Source organism: Protobothrops mucrosquamatus, unplaced genomic scaffold (genome assembly GCF_001527695.2).
Source record: "Protobothrops mucrosquamatus isolate PMUCROS unplaced genomic scaffold, P.Mucros_1.0 scaffold33, whole genome shotgun sequence".
Classification (NCBI taxonomy): Eukaryota; Metazoa; Chordata; class Lepidosauria; order Squamata; family Viperidae; genus Protobothrops; species Protobothrops mucrosquamatus.
This window is the reverse complement of record NW_015386417.1, coordinates 385,986-401,374: the sequence shown is the minus strand read 5'-3', so window position 1 is coordinate 401,374 and position 15,389 is coordinate 385,986. Positions and strand designations below refer to the sequence as shown.

At 38.7% G+C, this 15,389-nt stretch overlaps 1 protein-coding gene across 1 annotated transcript in view; it reads left to right on the top strand.

The window, feature by feature from the left end:
* ADAM22 (ADAM metallopeptidase domain 22) overlaps nt 1–15,389 on the top strand; it is a 166,158-nt gene that overhangs the window by 81,695 nt on the left and 69,074 nt on the right. Inside the window, exon 4 of the mRNA XM_029283186.1 lies at nt 12,631–12,713. Coding sequence (XP_029139019.1) covers nt 12,631–12,713 — 83 coding nt within the window. The remainder of the gene's footprint in view (nt 1–12,630; nt 12,714–15,389) is intronic.

The following is a 15,389-nucleotide window of genomic DNA, read 5'->3' as shown; positions in this document are numbered from 1 at the left end:
GGACTGACCTAGGGTGAATTTTTAAATAGGGACAATTTTTAATGATTTTAAACAAGACACAGCTACAAATATTTGGTTTTTAATTGGCTTTTATAGGGAAATGTTTTGTATTGTTTTTAATATGCTGTGAGCCGCCCTGAGTCCCATGGGGGAGAAGGGCGGCATATAAGTCTTATTATAAATAAATAAATAAAATAAAAATCTGGGTGTAATTACGCTCTGCAGATAACAGAGTCCTTGAATAGTAGGCCACAGGGACTTGTGTCCCATCAGCCTTCAGGTGACTAAGTACTGCTCCCACCCCATAAGGGGATGCATCACATGCGATGCACACTGGCAATTGCTCATTGAAATGTGCTAAGACAGCATTTGAAGAGAGCAAGGCCTTGAGCTCATTGAAACTCCTTTCATGGACCTTTGCCCACTGCCAGGGAGCCTGTTTATCAAAGAGCCATTGTAACGGCTCTGCCACTGCAGCCTTGTGGGGAAGGAATGCATGATAAAAGTTTAAAAGTCCCAGAAAACCCTGAAGTTTGCTCTTGGACTTGGGACTTGGGGCTTGATGAATTGCTTGGAGCTTGGATTCAGCAGGATGGATGCCTTGAGCATCAATTCTGAAGCCTAAGAATTCAGTGGAAGTGACTCCAATTTTACATTTATTTTGCTTCAGCTTCAGACCCACTTAGCAGAAACAAAGCAAGACAGCCCTTAATCTTTCAGCTAAGTTTAGAGATGACTCCCCAGCAATGAGGACATCATCGAAGTAGGGGCAGACCCCAGGAATACCACGGAGCATGCGCTCCATTACACTTTGGAATATACCAGGGGCTACATTAACCCCAAACTGCAGTCTTTTGACCTTAAAGGCTCCCCTATGTGTTACAATTGTTTGAGCCTCAGCGGTTGCCTCATCTGTTGGTAGGCTGTTGGTAGGCTGAGCCAAATCAAGTTTTGCAAAAATTTGCCTCCCTTTGAGGGAGGCCAGAATGTGGCTCACCACAGGCACTGGATATGCATGCTGTTGCAGCGCTTTGTTCAGTGTACATTTATAGTCCGCACAAATTCGGACTTCTCCATTAACCTTCAGAGGCGTTACAATGGGGGTTTCCCATGGACTAGAGTCCACAGGTTCTAAGATGCCCTGCTGGAGCAGCATGTCCATCTCTGCATCAATTTTGCTTTTGAGAGCAAAAGGCACCCTTCTAGACTTAATCCTAATGGGTGTGATAGCTGGGTCTAAACGTAAGGCAAAGGGAGGCCCCTTGTATGAGCCAAGCTCTGGGCTAAACACATCAGCAAACTCCTTGCAGACTTCTGCAAGGCCTGACGTTTGCATGCTGTGAAGCCCAGTCACTTGGATTCCAAGAGCCTCGAACCAATCGAGTCCAATGAGACTCGTGCGATCACCCCCAACTACCACCACATCTAGTAGGCCTTCAAAAGCCTTACGCTGCACCTTGAGCGTGGCCTCCCCCTTCACGCTGACTCTGGAATTCTGGAAGTCAGTGAGAATTAAGTTCGATGGCCTGAGTTTTACTCGTAGGCCACTACTGCTGCAAATCCTTTTGAAGGTGTCATGAGAAATGATCGATAGAGCGGACCCTGTGTCCAACTCCATCGATAAGGAAACCCCCTGCAACTTCATGTCAATGTGAAGCTTTTTTTTAAAGTGGCTTATGTGTTCCTGTCCTTAAAATGCTCCTGTGCAATGCGCAGAAACCCACCCTGTGTTGACTGGGGATTCTGGTACCTTTCTGAAGCAATTCTTCCTGAGGCTGGACCTTCTTGCGACCCAAACAGATGAAGGAAATGTGGCCTTGCCTGCCACATGCCTGGCAAATGGCGGAGTGGAATCTGCAGTCAGCGCGCTTGTGGCGTCCTCCACACCTGAAACACTGTGGAGATGCTGGGGCCTTGTCTGGATGCTCCTTTGGCCTCCTCTCCGCTGACTGGTGCAGCCTATCCACCTCCTCTTAAGGATCCTGTTCTGGATCTTCTCAAGCGACCTCTCGATGGATGGTAACGGTGGCTGGAGGATTTCTGGCGAGCCGCAAGGCCTTCACAGCTCTGCCCGCTGCTTCTTCAGCTGCAACCTCTCTCAAGCCATCTTGGAACGAAACATCTTCCTTGGCGAAGATCTTCTGTTGCAGCTCACGACTTCTTAGGCCACAAACGAAACGATCCCGCAGCCTCTGTTCCAGATCCTTGAATTCACAAGGCCTCGCTGCTTGCCTTAAGGCAGCAATAAAGTCCGCAGCAGACTCACCAGGCCTCTGGTCCCTCTGCTCGAATGTGTGTCGCCAAGCAATCACTGAAAGTTTAGGTTGGAAATGTTCTTGCAGCATCTTCTTCAAAACTGCATAAGACACTGACTCCAAAAGCGCCGGGGCCACCAGATTCTCTGCTATGTCAAATGTTTCTTGTCCACAAACACATAGCAAGGTAGCCGCTTTAAGGCCATCTTCTCTTATCTGATTGACTCTGAAGTAATTCTCCACCCATGCCACGTACGAGTTCCAACGTTCTGGGTGGGAAATATCGAAGTCTGACAACCGGCCTATCTTAGACATCTTAGTCTTCTGCAACCCTTGTCAACGCCTTCGCTGCAAACCTTTTGTTGGAAAGGGGTCCTTCTGCCGAGCTAACCTCCAGCTATTCTGTACTGGCAGGCAGAGTTGCGATTCTGGACGCCGAACTTTCCCCAGGGCTTCAGAACTTCCTTGGTGAGTCCTATCTTCTTCTGTTGGTAATCTTGCTTGCAGCGATCCCACCTTCGTCACCACTGTTAAATTCGCGGGTTAAAGGCATTGCAAGGAAATGAGTAGTGTGAACAGCAAGTCTTCTTTATCCATTCACCAACAAACAGCAACAGAAAAAATGGCGCACAGACCTTTTATAGTGTCCTTGCAAAGGCCAGCGTCAGCCAATGAATGCAAGGCTGTTTTCGCGCCTTGAGCATGCATGCAAGGCTGTAGACAGCCAGTCTGGTCCCGGGCAGTCTTGTGGTTTGCCCAGGACCCTTTGCAACATTTCTGAGCCTGCTGAATGATTCAGCAGGTCCAGGACATAACAGTTGCCATTACGGAAACGTGGGATGAAACCCACAAATGGAACACACAGCTAGAGGGATTTAAATTATTTAAAAGAAACAGACCAAACAAAAGAGGAGGTGGAGTTGCTCTCTATATAAGAAATAACTACATCTCTACAGAAATAAAGCACAACAATGGTGAAAACTGTCTTGAATGCATTTGGGTCAATATAAAAGGAGGAAAAATGACATTGCCATAGGTGTATACTATATAGGCCATCCAACCAAACAGAGGAAATAGATGAACTTTTTGCTAGTCAGCTAACTAAGGTATGTAAGAAGCACATCACAATAGTAATGGGGGACTTTAATTACCCTGACATCAACTGGAGACAAACTCTGCACCAAGTGGAAGATCAAACAAATTCCTGACAAACCTAGCAGACAATTTTGTCTCCCAAAAGTAGAGAAGGGAATTAGGGGATTAGCCATATTGGATCTAATTCTCACTAACAGAGATGAAATGATAGAAGGTGTTGAAGCCACAGGAACCTTGAGGGGGGGAAGTGATCATGCAATATTGGAATTCAACATTCTGGAAGCACAAGCAATAAAACACAGTCAAACTAAAGTCTTGGACTTTGCGAGAGCTAATTTCAATAAACTTAGAGAGAGCTTGGGAAGGATTCCATGGATGAGAATCCTCAAGGGGAAAACAACTCAAGAAGCTTGGGAAATTTTGAAAAGTGAGATAATAAAAGCCCAGTCTAGCACAATACCAACAAAGAAGAAAAATAACAGCTCTCAAAAGAAACCAAAATGGCTGCATAAAGAACTGTCTGATAAATTGAAAGATAAAAAGGACAAGTATAAAAAGTGGAAAGAGGGGCACATAACTAAAGGAGAATATCAGCAAATAGTCTGAGCCTGCAAAGATGAAGTGAGGAAAGCTAAGGCTCAAAAAGAACTAAGGCTTGTGACCAAAGTAAAAAATAACAAAAAAAAAAGCTTCTTTCAACATGTAAAAAACAAGAAAAAAATGAAGGAAATGATTGGTCCATTAGTAGGGGAAAGTGGCAAGAAGGTGATAAGCAACAAGGAGAAAGCAGAACTATTTAAGTTGTTTTTTGCATCTGTCTTTACACAAAGAGAAAAACAGACCAACCTATCAAAAATAGTGCCATAAAAAACAGATTAGAAACACAAATTAAGATAGGCAAGAAAATGGTAAGTGAGCACCTGTCCAGTCTAGATGAGTTCAAATCACCAGGACCAGATGGATTACACCCCAAGGTTCTGAAGGAACTGGCAGATGTGATCTCAGAACCACTGAACTATTCAAATTCAAATAACTTTATTATGGTTGTAGACCAGCAATAGCCATCACTTTTTACAATATATTAAAAAATAATAATGATAATAATAATAAAAAATAGTACTAACATTAATAGTAAATAATAACATCCCTGTTAAGAAAATACATGTTCTCAAAATGTTAGGGTCACTCCCTAGTTTACGTGAGTGGATAGCCGATTAGTGTGTGAGTAAATATAATGTTCCAAACATTATTAGAGATATCTCCAAAAAATTGGCACAAGTTGACGGCTATAGATTTGTAACCAATTTTTTTCTTGGGACATTGCTGCAACACAGTATTTTGCCACTGCATGCATGATAGAAGGGTTTGAGTCCTGGAGGAGAAAGCCTACATAAAAATTGTCTGCCCTCCCTGGCAATCTCTCTAATAAGGGGAGAATATATACTGTGTGCCATAGGTTTGCCATCACTGGTATAGGTGGTACCTCGCTCAATAGTAGCAACTGTGAGAGGGATCTCAGAGTCCTAGTGGATAATCATTTAGATATGAGCCAGCAGTGTGCTGCAGCTGCCAAAAAAGCCAACACAGTTCTAGGCTGCATTAACAGAGGGATAGAATCAAGATCACATGAAGTATTAATACCACTTTACAATGCCTTGGTAAGGCCACACTTCGAATACTGCATCCAGTTTTGGTCATCACGATATAAAAAAAGATGATGAGACTCTAGAAAGAGTACAGAGAAGAGCAGCAAAGATGATTAGAGGACTGGAGGCTAAAACATATAAGGAACAGTTGCTGGAATTGGGTATATCTAGTTTAATGAAGAGAAGGAAGAGGGGGGGCATGATAGCAGTGTTCCAATATCTCAGGGGCTGCCACAAAGAAGAGGTAGTCAAGCTATTCTCCAAAGCGCCTGAAGGCAGGACAAGAAGCAACGGATGGAAACTAATCAAGGAGAGAACCAACCTAGAACTAAGGAGAAACTTCCTGACAGTTAGAACAATTAACCAGTAGAACAACTTGCCCCCAGAAGCGGTGAATGCTCCAACACTGGAAGTTTTTAAGAAGAGACTGGACAGCCATTTGTCTGAAATGGTATAGGGTTTCCTGTCTGAGCAGGCGGTTGGACTCGATGACCTCCAAGGTCCCTTCCAACTTTATCATCATCATCATCATCATCATCATCATCATCATCATCATCATCATCATCATCATCATTATTATTATTATTATTATTATTTGTTTATGGTGGATAGTATTTGTAATATAAAGCAGAGTGATCCTGTCTGTGGAATCATTAGAAGAGGATATTAGACAAAACAAACATTACATCCACATTTTAGAGACAGATACAATGTTATTATTAATGTTATTAGTGTAAGTTATCTAAGTTATCTACTGTAAGTAACTTAGATAGGAAAGCTTTTAAAATGAAAGATTTCTTAGAATAAATGGAATATTGATCTTTGTTCCAAGCAAATGCTCCAGGATATATCTATTATGGAAGGCATTAGCAATGCTACTTATTTGTTCTCAAACACTCACATCCTAAATAGCTTCTGAAGAAAAGTGGGAGAAATTATGTTCTCTAATTTCCAACATATTTGTTGTTTATATATTCTTTTTATAGATTTCCACTCCTGTCTATTTCTGTCCTTATTTGGTTGCATATTTGAGAAAATGTCCTTTCTATCCTTATTTGTTGTTTGAATAATGTAGAACATGATAATATTATTATTATGGAAACTTTGTCACCTTATTGTGTTTTATTCTCAAAAGTTAGTTTTTCTCACAAAAAATGTTCCCATATGTTTGTGATATTTTGCCTCTTCTGTGGCCTAGTATCTGCCCCAAGAAGATTATGATCTAAAGGGCCTTAATTTTCTCACTAGTTCTCCTTCCTTTTTCTAGCAGCTGGTTCAGAAATCAGGTCTTGCCTTAATAAGCTTATAAGGATCTTTTTACAATCCAGACCATAAATTTCTCTCTCTTGTTTCTTGTCATCATCATTGCCTTTGCATGATTCTAGGCTTTTCCCAATCAAACTTTGCCTTGATTCACCCCATGTCAAAGCTTTCTCAATTTTCCATTCACACACTAAAATGACAACTCATTACTCAGTTATATTGCCACTATATATGCAAAAATTAAGTTGATTTTCACATATTGAACAGCAGTGACCAGTTTTTAAATCTCTGCATGCTATAAAGATATTTAAACTAGCCTTTGTTCCAGTAGTTTTGCAGCATTTCTGTGAGAATGTACATGTGCTTTGTGCCTTTAAGAAGTTCACTGTATGGGCAATTGCTTTATCAAAATGGGCTAATAAAGAAGTTCAAATGTAACCCCCTCTTCTTTCCATCTGACAGAGAAGTTGGAACTATTTCTCATTCCAGTTAGTACTGAGCAAATTCAATAGAGTTCTATAAGCTTTCTTTTTTATTTTTCAAGTTGCTAAGTTAAGCCAAATTGACAATTGAAAACGTGAATATTATTGTCCTTTCTCAGAAGCAGAAAAGAAATTGATTCAGGAAATCAGTTTCCCCCCCCTCTCCCACCCATTTCCTCCTCCCAGGAGGTAAACTATTCAGGTTCTTGACTTGCATAATTCACTTTCTCCTAGGGTAGCCCAATTAGAATTTTAAAGTTAAAGTACAGTGCACAATGTGTTTCTGTTCCATGGAGATGTATTCTGCTGCCAGTTGTGCTTTGTTTGGTGAACTCCCATTTTTTTCTCTTTCCTTCAGTGCAAAGCTCCCTGCCCACTCTAGGGACTTTTGTAATACTGAAGAGATTTGGGGCTAATGCTAAATGCTCCTGTGGTGTAATGAATACTGTGCATAATTCTGTGCACAAAAGGAATTCAATTAGATAGTCAAATATATACCTCCTTTGTTTTTGTTCATTTATTAGTTCTACATGGCAAGTTCACAACACTTTGTATTTGAAATTGGCTTTAGACAGAACCACATGAAAGTAAATATTGTAATAAGGAATTATGAAGACCTAGCAAGAACAAACTATTATATGACAATAATGTTCTTGTCAAGAATATTTTAATTATCAGATCACAATGAATGAATATTAAAGTATCACATACATTCAACTTATATTGGGTTTTGCCCTCTTCGAGGATATGTATTTATAAGATGAATGTTAAAGCCTTACTACACGCATTCAACTCTGTGTTGAGTTTCTTTCACTCTTGAAGAAACATCTTAATTCTTGGTAGAAAATATGTCTAGCATGTGCTCCTTTGCATCTTCATTAAAAAGAAACTATAGAAGAATGTAAAATAAATGAAATTGCAATCACAGTAGATTGATCTTTCTGATTTGGTATCTTCTAAATGGCATTCAAATACAATGCTTCTGAAGGGTAACCAGGACAAAGAAAGTTGCAGTTGGTTTCTTTGGAGTAATGCAGCACTTTGGCTTCCTGAACGTCTAATGTATATATTAACTACACCACAGTTTTTAAGAGGGTAATATACACAAAGAATTAGATTTTGTTCTATGTAAATTTGGATCCATATAAAAATAGTAAAGGAGTTTTTGTAAAGGAGAGTATGTAAATAAAGATTTCAGAACAAACAACATTGTTTTATTTTCTTCTTGTTGTTGTTTTTTAAGTGTCTGGATTTTGTTCTTAAATGGGTCCAGGCTTCCTGTATCACAGTTGTGTTCCATTGCAAGCAAACTGTGTGATTATTGTCTTGCCATTTTATTTTATTTTGTTTTGAAAGATTCTTTTCCAAAATAAGTCAACCACACAATTTAGATAATATTAGAACAAAAAAAATATTCTGTGTATTTCAGTACTTTTTATTTTCCAAAAATGTACTAGAAGAGCAATAAAAATACATTATGTAATAAACTACACTGTTTTTCAACATTTTTAAATTATTCAGGTGCTTGTAGACAGTGCCTATTTAATTCTTTCATAGCAAATAGGTAACAAAGAAGATTTGCTTGCTGTAGCCACTGATTCTTTTCTGCTTTAGGGAAAGTTCTGAAATTGAAATTGGGAAAAATTGATTTGGGAAGTAGGTATATAGGAGACTTAGCAATAGCATGAATTTTCTTCTCTCTCTGTAGCTGCATTACCCTAGCAAAATGATTTTCAAAAACTCCCTTTGCCCAGTTTACCTTAATCCTAATCTATAGTTCCACTTTGTGTAACATTTCCATTTTAGTTTAAGTGCTGTGGGAAATCAGCCCCCCACAGAAGGAAATATTAAAAGGGCAGAAAAATATATTTCCTCAAAAGGATTTTAAAAGCAGAAACCAACCCTGCCCCCAAGTCTCTCTCTCTCCCAAGCAGAAGCCAGCTCTGTACAAATGCAGATGTAAACTATCAGAAAGGCCCCAGCTAGAAGATCAAGAAGACAAAGACCTAAAATTTGCATACCCCACCCAAACTCTAGGAGTCATTAGCCCCAACACCAGGGAAGCAGAATATGACCTTTGGGACATAATAGGACTAACCCATCACCATCAATACCAGAAAGGCGCACCCAGACTCAGGTCAGAATACGTGACACAGGAAATAAAAAGGCCTAAAACAGGAACAGTAGAAACTACTCCAAACAAAAGGCTTCAGAGGGTATAAAAACCTATTACCCACATGTGCTCACTCTTTTTATCTCTCCTCTTTCCTGCCAGAACCATCTTTCTGTCTGGCTCTTCAATAAACTGCAACCTTCTTTCTAAAGCAGTCGCCATGTTGTTTATCCCCGGCTTGAATGAACCAGGATGAAGACTTTTCTTTCCACAGTGCATAAATGGATGCAAATGACATTCTATGTGTCATTTAAATCATAATGGTATTGTGGAAATGATACAGATGCCCTACTGTTTGGTGCCTTGTTTTATAATACAATTATATTACAGTTGTAAAATTTGGATAAGGTAATGGAAATTTCCATTGTTGTATCAAAAGTTCTCCCAATGTGGTTGTTTAGTATGTATAACAAATGACCTAAAGGGAAAAAGCAATCTTGGAATAATTTACATCATGGTGAATTAATATGAATGTGCTTAATCCTTTTGTGATCCCCTTAGCCCTTCTTTTCTCCTATAATTCTACCCTTTATTTTTTTTCTTTCAGTTTTGTTCTTTACCAAAAGCAGAAGATTAATTTCTGAATTTACAAAAGTTGGAGAATAGAAGTGGCTTAGAAAAAAGATGAAGCAACTTTCAGTTCTTTTATTTTCAACTAGGCTGTACCTAGGACTGTTTTCTGAAAAAGAAAGTCATTGTATTTGGTTAGAAGGCTTTTCAACCTGGGATTTCCTTAGAGTTCAGAGAACATCCTGTTGGGGTATACATGTTTGCCTATTAATACATTTTGATCTAAACGGGTTCACATTTGTGCATGTAACTTATGTCACAGAGTTGAGAGAGTAAATTAAGTCAAGAATTCTGCCTTAGAGTTTGCATTTCCGGCTAGTAATTATTATGATTTGTTTAGAATCACGAAGGCAAGACAAAAGTCCCTAATTTTCTTCCCTTTTTGTAGGTGCTATTCAAAGCCACTTTCTTTGCTCTTAAGCAAAGCAATCAAGGAACAGCTTTCTGAGCAAATGCTCTCCTATCTCTCTTGCCAGATGTCAGAAAGCCATCTTTCCATGCCCTGCAGCTGAATGCATAAAACATTGTACCAATAGCACAGCACTCCCTTTCATTAAGGGCACTTTTTTAGAGTTGATGCAGTATTTGTATTGTTTCCGTGATTTCAGCTGACTATACCTTGTTTTCAGATCTGATATTTAGAATAATGATTTATATATTATGCTTTTGATAAAAACTATATGACTTTCCAAATAAAAACCAGTGCATATATCTAATTCAAATCGTTGCAGTTCCCTACATATCTTCTTCTCATTCAAAATACCTGAAAGATATGGTGTAGATATCTGTGATTATATGTGTATGTCTCAGAGATCTACTTGTCACATTGTTAGAAATTTATTCAGTTATGTAATTTTGTAATAACATAATTACAAAAGTTAGAACCATGGAACTGTATTATAAAACAAGGCACCAAACAGTAGCATACATTCAGCCAAAAGACCAGGTAAATTAGTAGGTTGTCATCCAGCATAAACAATTAATAAATCCTTGCACCATCTGTAATTGGAAGGGAATAGAATTCTGTAATGAGACACACACATTTTGAACATTCCCTTTTTGATTGCCACAAAATAACTTCAACAAGTATATATTTATCAAATGGCATCTTTCCTTGATCTTATTTACTGGGCAAGGACATAAATTCCCATTCATCCATCTCAGTCTTAAATATGTCTCAAATTATACCCAATGAAAAAAATCAATAGAAAAAGAGAAAAAAATAGGGCTAGTTAATAAACATGGCTAACTAGCTTCTCAGCAGAACACAGCCCTATTTACGTTCTCTTTTGATACCAGCCATCAATTAAGAAACATCTTTCTGATTTTTTAAAGGTTGTTTCTATAACCTCACCTCTTTCTACATTTCTGCATTCTTCAAGATGTGTTTTGAAGTTTGACTGGAGTGGAATAATATTTCCCTAATGTGCAGAGTTTCTAGGCCATACAAAATGAAGTTCATTTCATAAATGCCACAATATTATTTTTGTACACACACATGACTTTTGTTTTTTCCTCTTTTCTCAATATACTAGTAACCTTTGCCTCAGTGCAGCTTGAGAAAATTGCATTATCTTTTTGCCAATTGAAATTTGTGATGTTTTAATAATTGGTAATAAAATTTACCTACATGCTGAGAACAATGCATTCTCAACCCAGCTCCTTTGCAATGGCTGCCTGCTAAGAGACAAAAAGGTTAATCATCTGTTGGTATTTCAGAAATATCAGACAACTCATTAGCTTGGCTAGGTTAGGGCATCATTGTGACTACCAAATGATGTCACTGATTGCCTCTGCTTTCCTTGGGATAACAAATTGTTAAAGGACATCTACATAAGAATGATGGAAAGTGACATTTTACTTCCATCTGGAAGTGAGGTTTTTAGGATAGGAAGACCTAACTTGGGAAGCAAGCTTTTTATGTGATATTTATTTATTGCAATTTAATGTGTTCTAGGGAAATAAATAGAGATTTATTCTACACATAGTATGAATGCATATGGTTTTTAATTTTAGTTAATTTAAATGCATTTAGTTAATTTTTATGAAAACTTTGGTAACAATATTGATTCATTTAAGGTTTGCTTATATTTCACTGCATTCACATCCAATAAATTACTTAACTAGTGACAAAGTTAATGTATTTCAAACCAAAGTTAACATATTTCTATTATAACAATGGGTTCCGCTTCTGTAGGGTAGTTTTTGTTATCTGAAAAAAAAATGTTGTTGAAAAATCGCACATGTCTGCAAAGCTGATTTGATAAATGAATTTTTGAATTATAAGCAAAGATTGTGCTAGAATGTTGCTTTGGAAAGTCATTACTTGCAAGCAGGCAAAAAGTATTTAAATCAGTGTTTTTCAAACTTGGCAACTTGAAGATGTGTTGACTTTAAGCCTTAGCTTGCTGGGAGGTTGAAGCCTACTGACTCTAAAGTTGCCAAGTTTGAAAAATGCTAGTTTAAACCATATATGGTGATAGAGCATATGAACTTTCAAAATAAATACATATTCAGTGAAGCTAAGTTGTGAAATCCATTGACGGTATTCAAGCTAGGATCTATTTGTCTTGAAGACAAGCAGAACTATTTCCTGTCTCAATTTAGTAGCAAACATTTATTGTGAAATTTTATAATCTTTTGTGAAAAAAAGTACGTGGAAATAAAACCTATATAGAAGAATTCTTTAATTCTTTCATTAGATCCATCGACAATATTCTATTAAAAAATAGTCTAGGATAGACTGACATAAAGCTATGTATCTGTACATTTATTACTTGTAAACCACTCAGAGTTACTTAGTGAGATGGATGGTGACTAATTTGATTAATAAATAAAAGCAAAAGAAAGAAAGAAAGAAAGAGCAGAGCAGAACTAGTGACAGTGTTTTCTGTCCCTTCTGTCTTCTTCAATTAGAAGTCAGCAATCTAAGCAAGGGTAAGCCCCCCCCCCCAAAAGGGCAATTACTTAGTTTGGGCCCACCCTTTGATTAGGCTATATAGGAAGGGCCAGGTAGATATTGCTGTATCATTCATCCATTTATTTCAGCTTATCTGACTTTACAACTTATTCTGTGGTTTGACTAAGAACTATCTTTGTAACATGGTGGAAATAAAATAAATTCATAGTCTTTGTTCTAATTGCAGGGAGGAGAACACTGTTATTATCAAGGTCACATCAGAGGGAATCCAGATTCATTTGTTGCTCTGTCCACCTGCCATGGACTTCAGTAAGTTTCTCTTAAGGTAAAATGAAATGATTAAAAGGAAACAAGATGGTTTTGAAATTTCATTTGCTGCTAAAAAGTAAGTCTACTTCTTCTGAATAGAGATTGGACAGTGTTATGAAAAAATATTCACATTATTAGAATCAATTCACAGTTGGGTTTGATTGCAGATGTTGTTATACAGTATTAAATAGATTAGCCCCAAGGTCAAGAGACTGAAAAATTGCTTGGGCTCTCCACTCTGGGACTGAAAATCCTCCAGGGCTGAACATCCTGCTTGGATTTCAGCCACCGTGGATTTTCAGGCCCAGAGATGAAAGATTTCAGAAGTTTTTACACTTTGGTTTAAAAATCCTTTGTGGTTGAAAACCCTGCTTGGATTTCGGCATGGAGCCTTTTCAGCCAGCCCCCAGAGACTAGAGCAGTGACTTTTCAGCCTTCCCTGCATTAACTTTCTGGAGAACTGGCAAGGAAGATTGTAAGTGGCAATCACATTATTCTGGGACACTTGGCAACCAATTATAAATGTCAATGAGTTTTTAAGCACCTAGATTAAAACTGTGACCCCAGAGGTGGTTCAGTGTGCAATAATTACAGTCAGGGATCATAAGTCCCTTCATTAATGTCATAGTAATTTTCTGAACAAATGGTCATAAATCAAGGACTACCTATATGCAGTTGTGTGAAATCTATGCTTCAGACCTTAGCCCAACCGCACACGTATGCAAACTCATAAACAGAATTTAGGCAGGCCCTTATATCAGCCTTGTTCTACTCTTACCTAATCTATAGCACTGGGAACACTGTTTTGCAGTACCATAATTTCTAAATTAATGTATATAAAACATTTAATATATTCTAAATGCTGAGGATTATTTACTTGTTTGCTTATATTTCATACAATATTCATTCATATGCTTATATTACATATGCATATTTCATACTTATGCTTCAAACCAGAATGCTTATCCTGGTAAGATATTACTTCTAAGGTCAAGTGAGGGATGCTGCTGCTATAAATAGATGCACTTATCTCAGAATTCTCTGTCATCTTCCAATTTCCCTGAAAGACTGGCACTTATCTTAGAGGAACTTCATTGATTGGGGCTTAATTCTTTTAGTATTACTTTTCAAAATACATTTAAACATTATTATGTACATATTTTGCAGAATTGAGGATGATATTTAGTTATATGTAGGAGTATATGTGTGTGGGTTTTAAATTGTCCATTTTCCCTCTTCTCAGTTTGGTGTGTATGTGTGTGCACGTGTGCACACACGTGTGTGTGTGTGTGTGTGTGTGTGTAAAACAAAGGAATTCATATATAATCATATTCTTCCATTCATTCTTGGAGACTGCCTGGACATTCCCTTGTAGTTTTCTTGGCGAGGTTTTTCTGAAATGATTTGTCATTGCCTCCTTCCTGGGGCTGAGAGAAAGTGACTGGCCCAAGGTCACCCATTGACTTAATGTCCAAGACAGAATTAGAACTTACAGGTTCTGCAAGCCTGATATTTTAACCCCTATACCAAGCTGGTATTCACAATGTCTGTTTGCCTATCTGTCTCTTTCTTTCTGCATGCGTGTGCATGTGTACACCCACCCACCCACCCACTCAAACACACATATTCTTTTGTAAATTTTTGGCAGGTTAACAGAATAACAGAGTTGGAAGGGACTTTAGAGTTCTTCTAGTCCAACCCCCTGTTCAAGCTGGAAACCCTATACCATTTCAGACAAATGGCTGTCTAATCTCTCTTCTTAAAAACCATCAGCGTTGGAGCGCCCACAACTTCTGGAGGCAAGTCATTCCACTGATTAATTGTCCCAACTGCCGGGAAATTTCTCCTTAGTTCTAGGTTGGTTCTTTTCTTGACTAATTTCCATCCATTGCTTCTTGTCTCGCCTTCAGGTGATTTGAAGAATAGGCTGCCTCCCTCTTTTTGGGGGGCAGCACCTCAGATATTGGGACACTGCAATTTTGTTCGCAAAGGCATTGAAATGAGGCAAAGAAGTAAAAGAGTCTTCTCTTTATTTTCTCCAACAGAACTGAAACAAAATGGCGCAGGTTGTTCTTATACCCCCTTGCAGGGACAGTCACAACCAATCAATGCAAGGCATTTCTCCTGCCTTGCGCATGCGCACAAGGCGGGAGACAGCCTGTCTGGTCCCGGGCATTCACGTGTCTGCCCGGGCCTTTCTGCAGACTCCTGCACCTACTGAATGACTCAGCAGGCCCAGGACATAACACCCCTCCCCTCTTATTTCAAAACATACTTAAGATTACAAGGAAAACCCTTGGCAATCCTATATCTCTTTCCCAACGATGTTTACCATTGTGCCTAACCATTGACTGAACACTTGTTCTTTTGAGCACATTCTTATTTCTAAGTGACCTTAAACCTGTCCACATGCTGACAGGCATCTTAGGTAGTCTTGTAAGTGTTTGGGTGGACTTCTTGCTCGCTCTGACCTTCTTGAAGTGGTTGTGATGTCCTGGCTTGCAAACTCGCCTGCCAGGCTCAACAGGCCAGGACTGTGATGCCCCCTAACCTCAGGCGACCTCCCCTGCTGCTGACTGGTTGGATCCTCTGAACCCAAGCCAGAGTTCCTTGATGGGGTGGAATTCCCCAAGTTTAGTGGTAGGGTGGAATTCCCCAAGTCCATAATGGACCCCT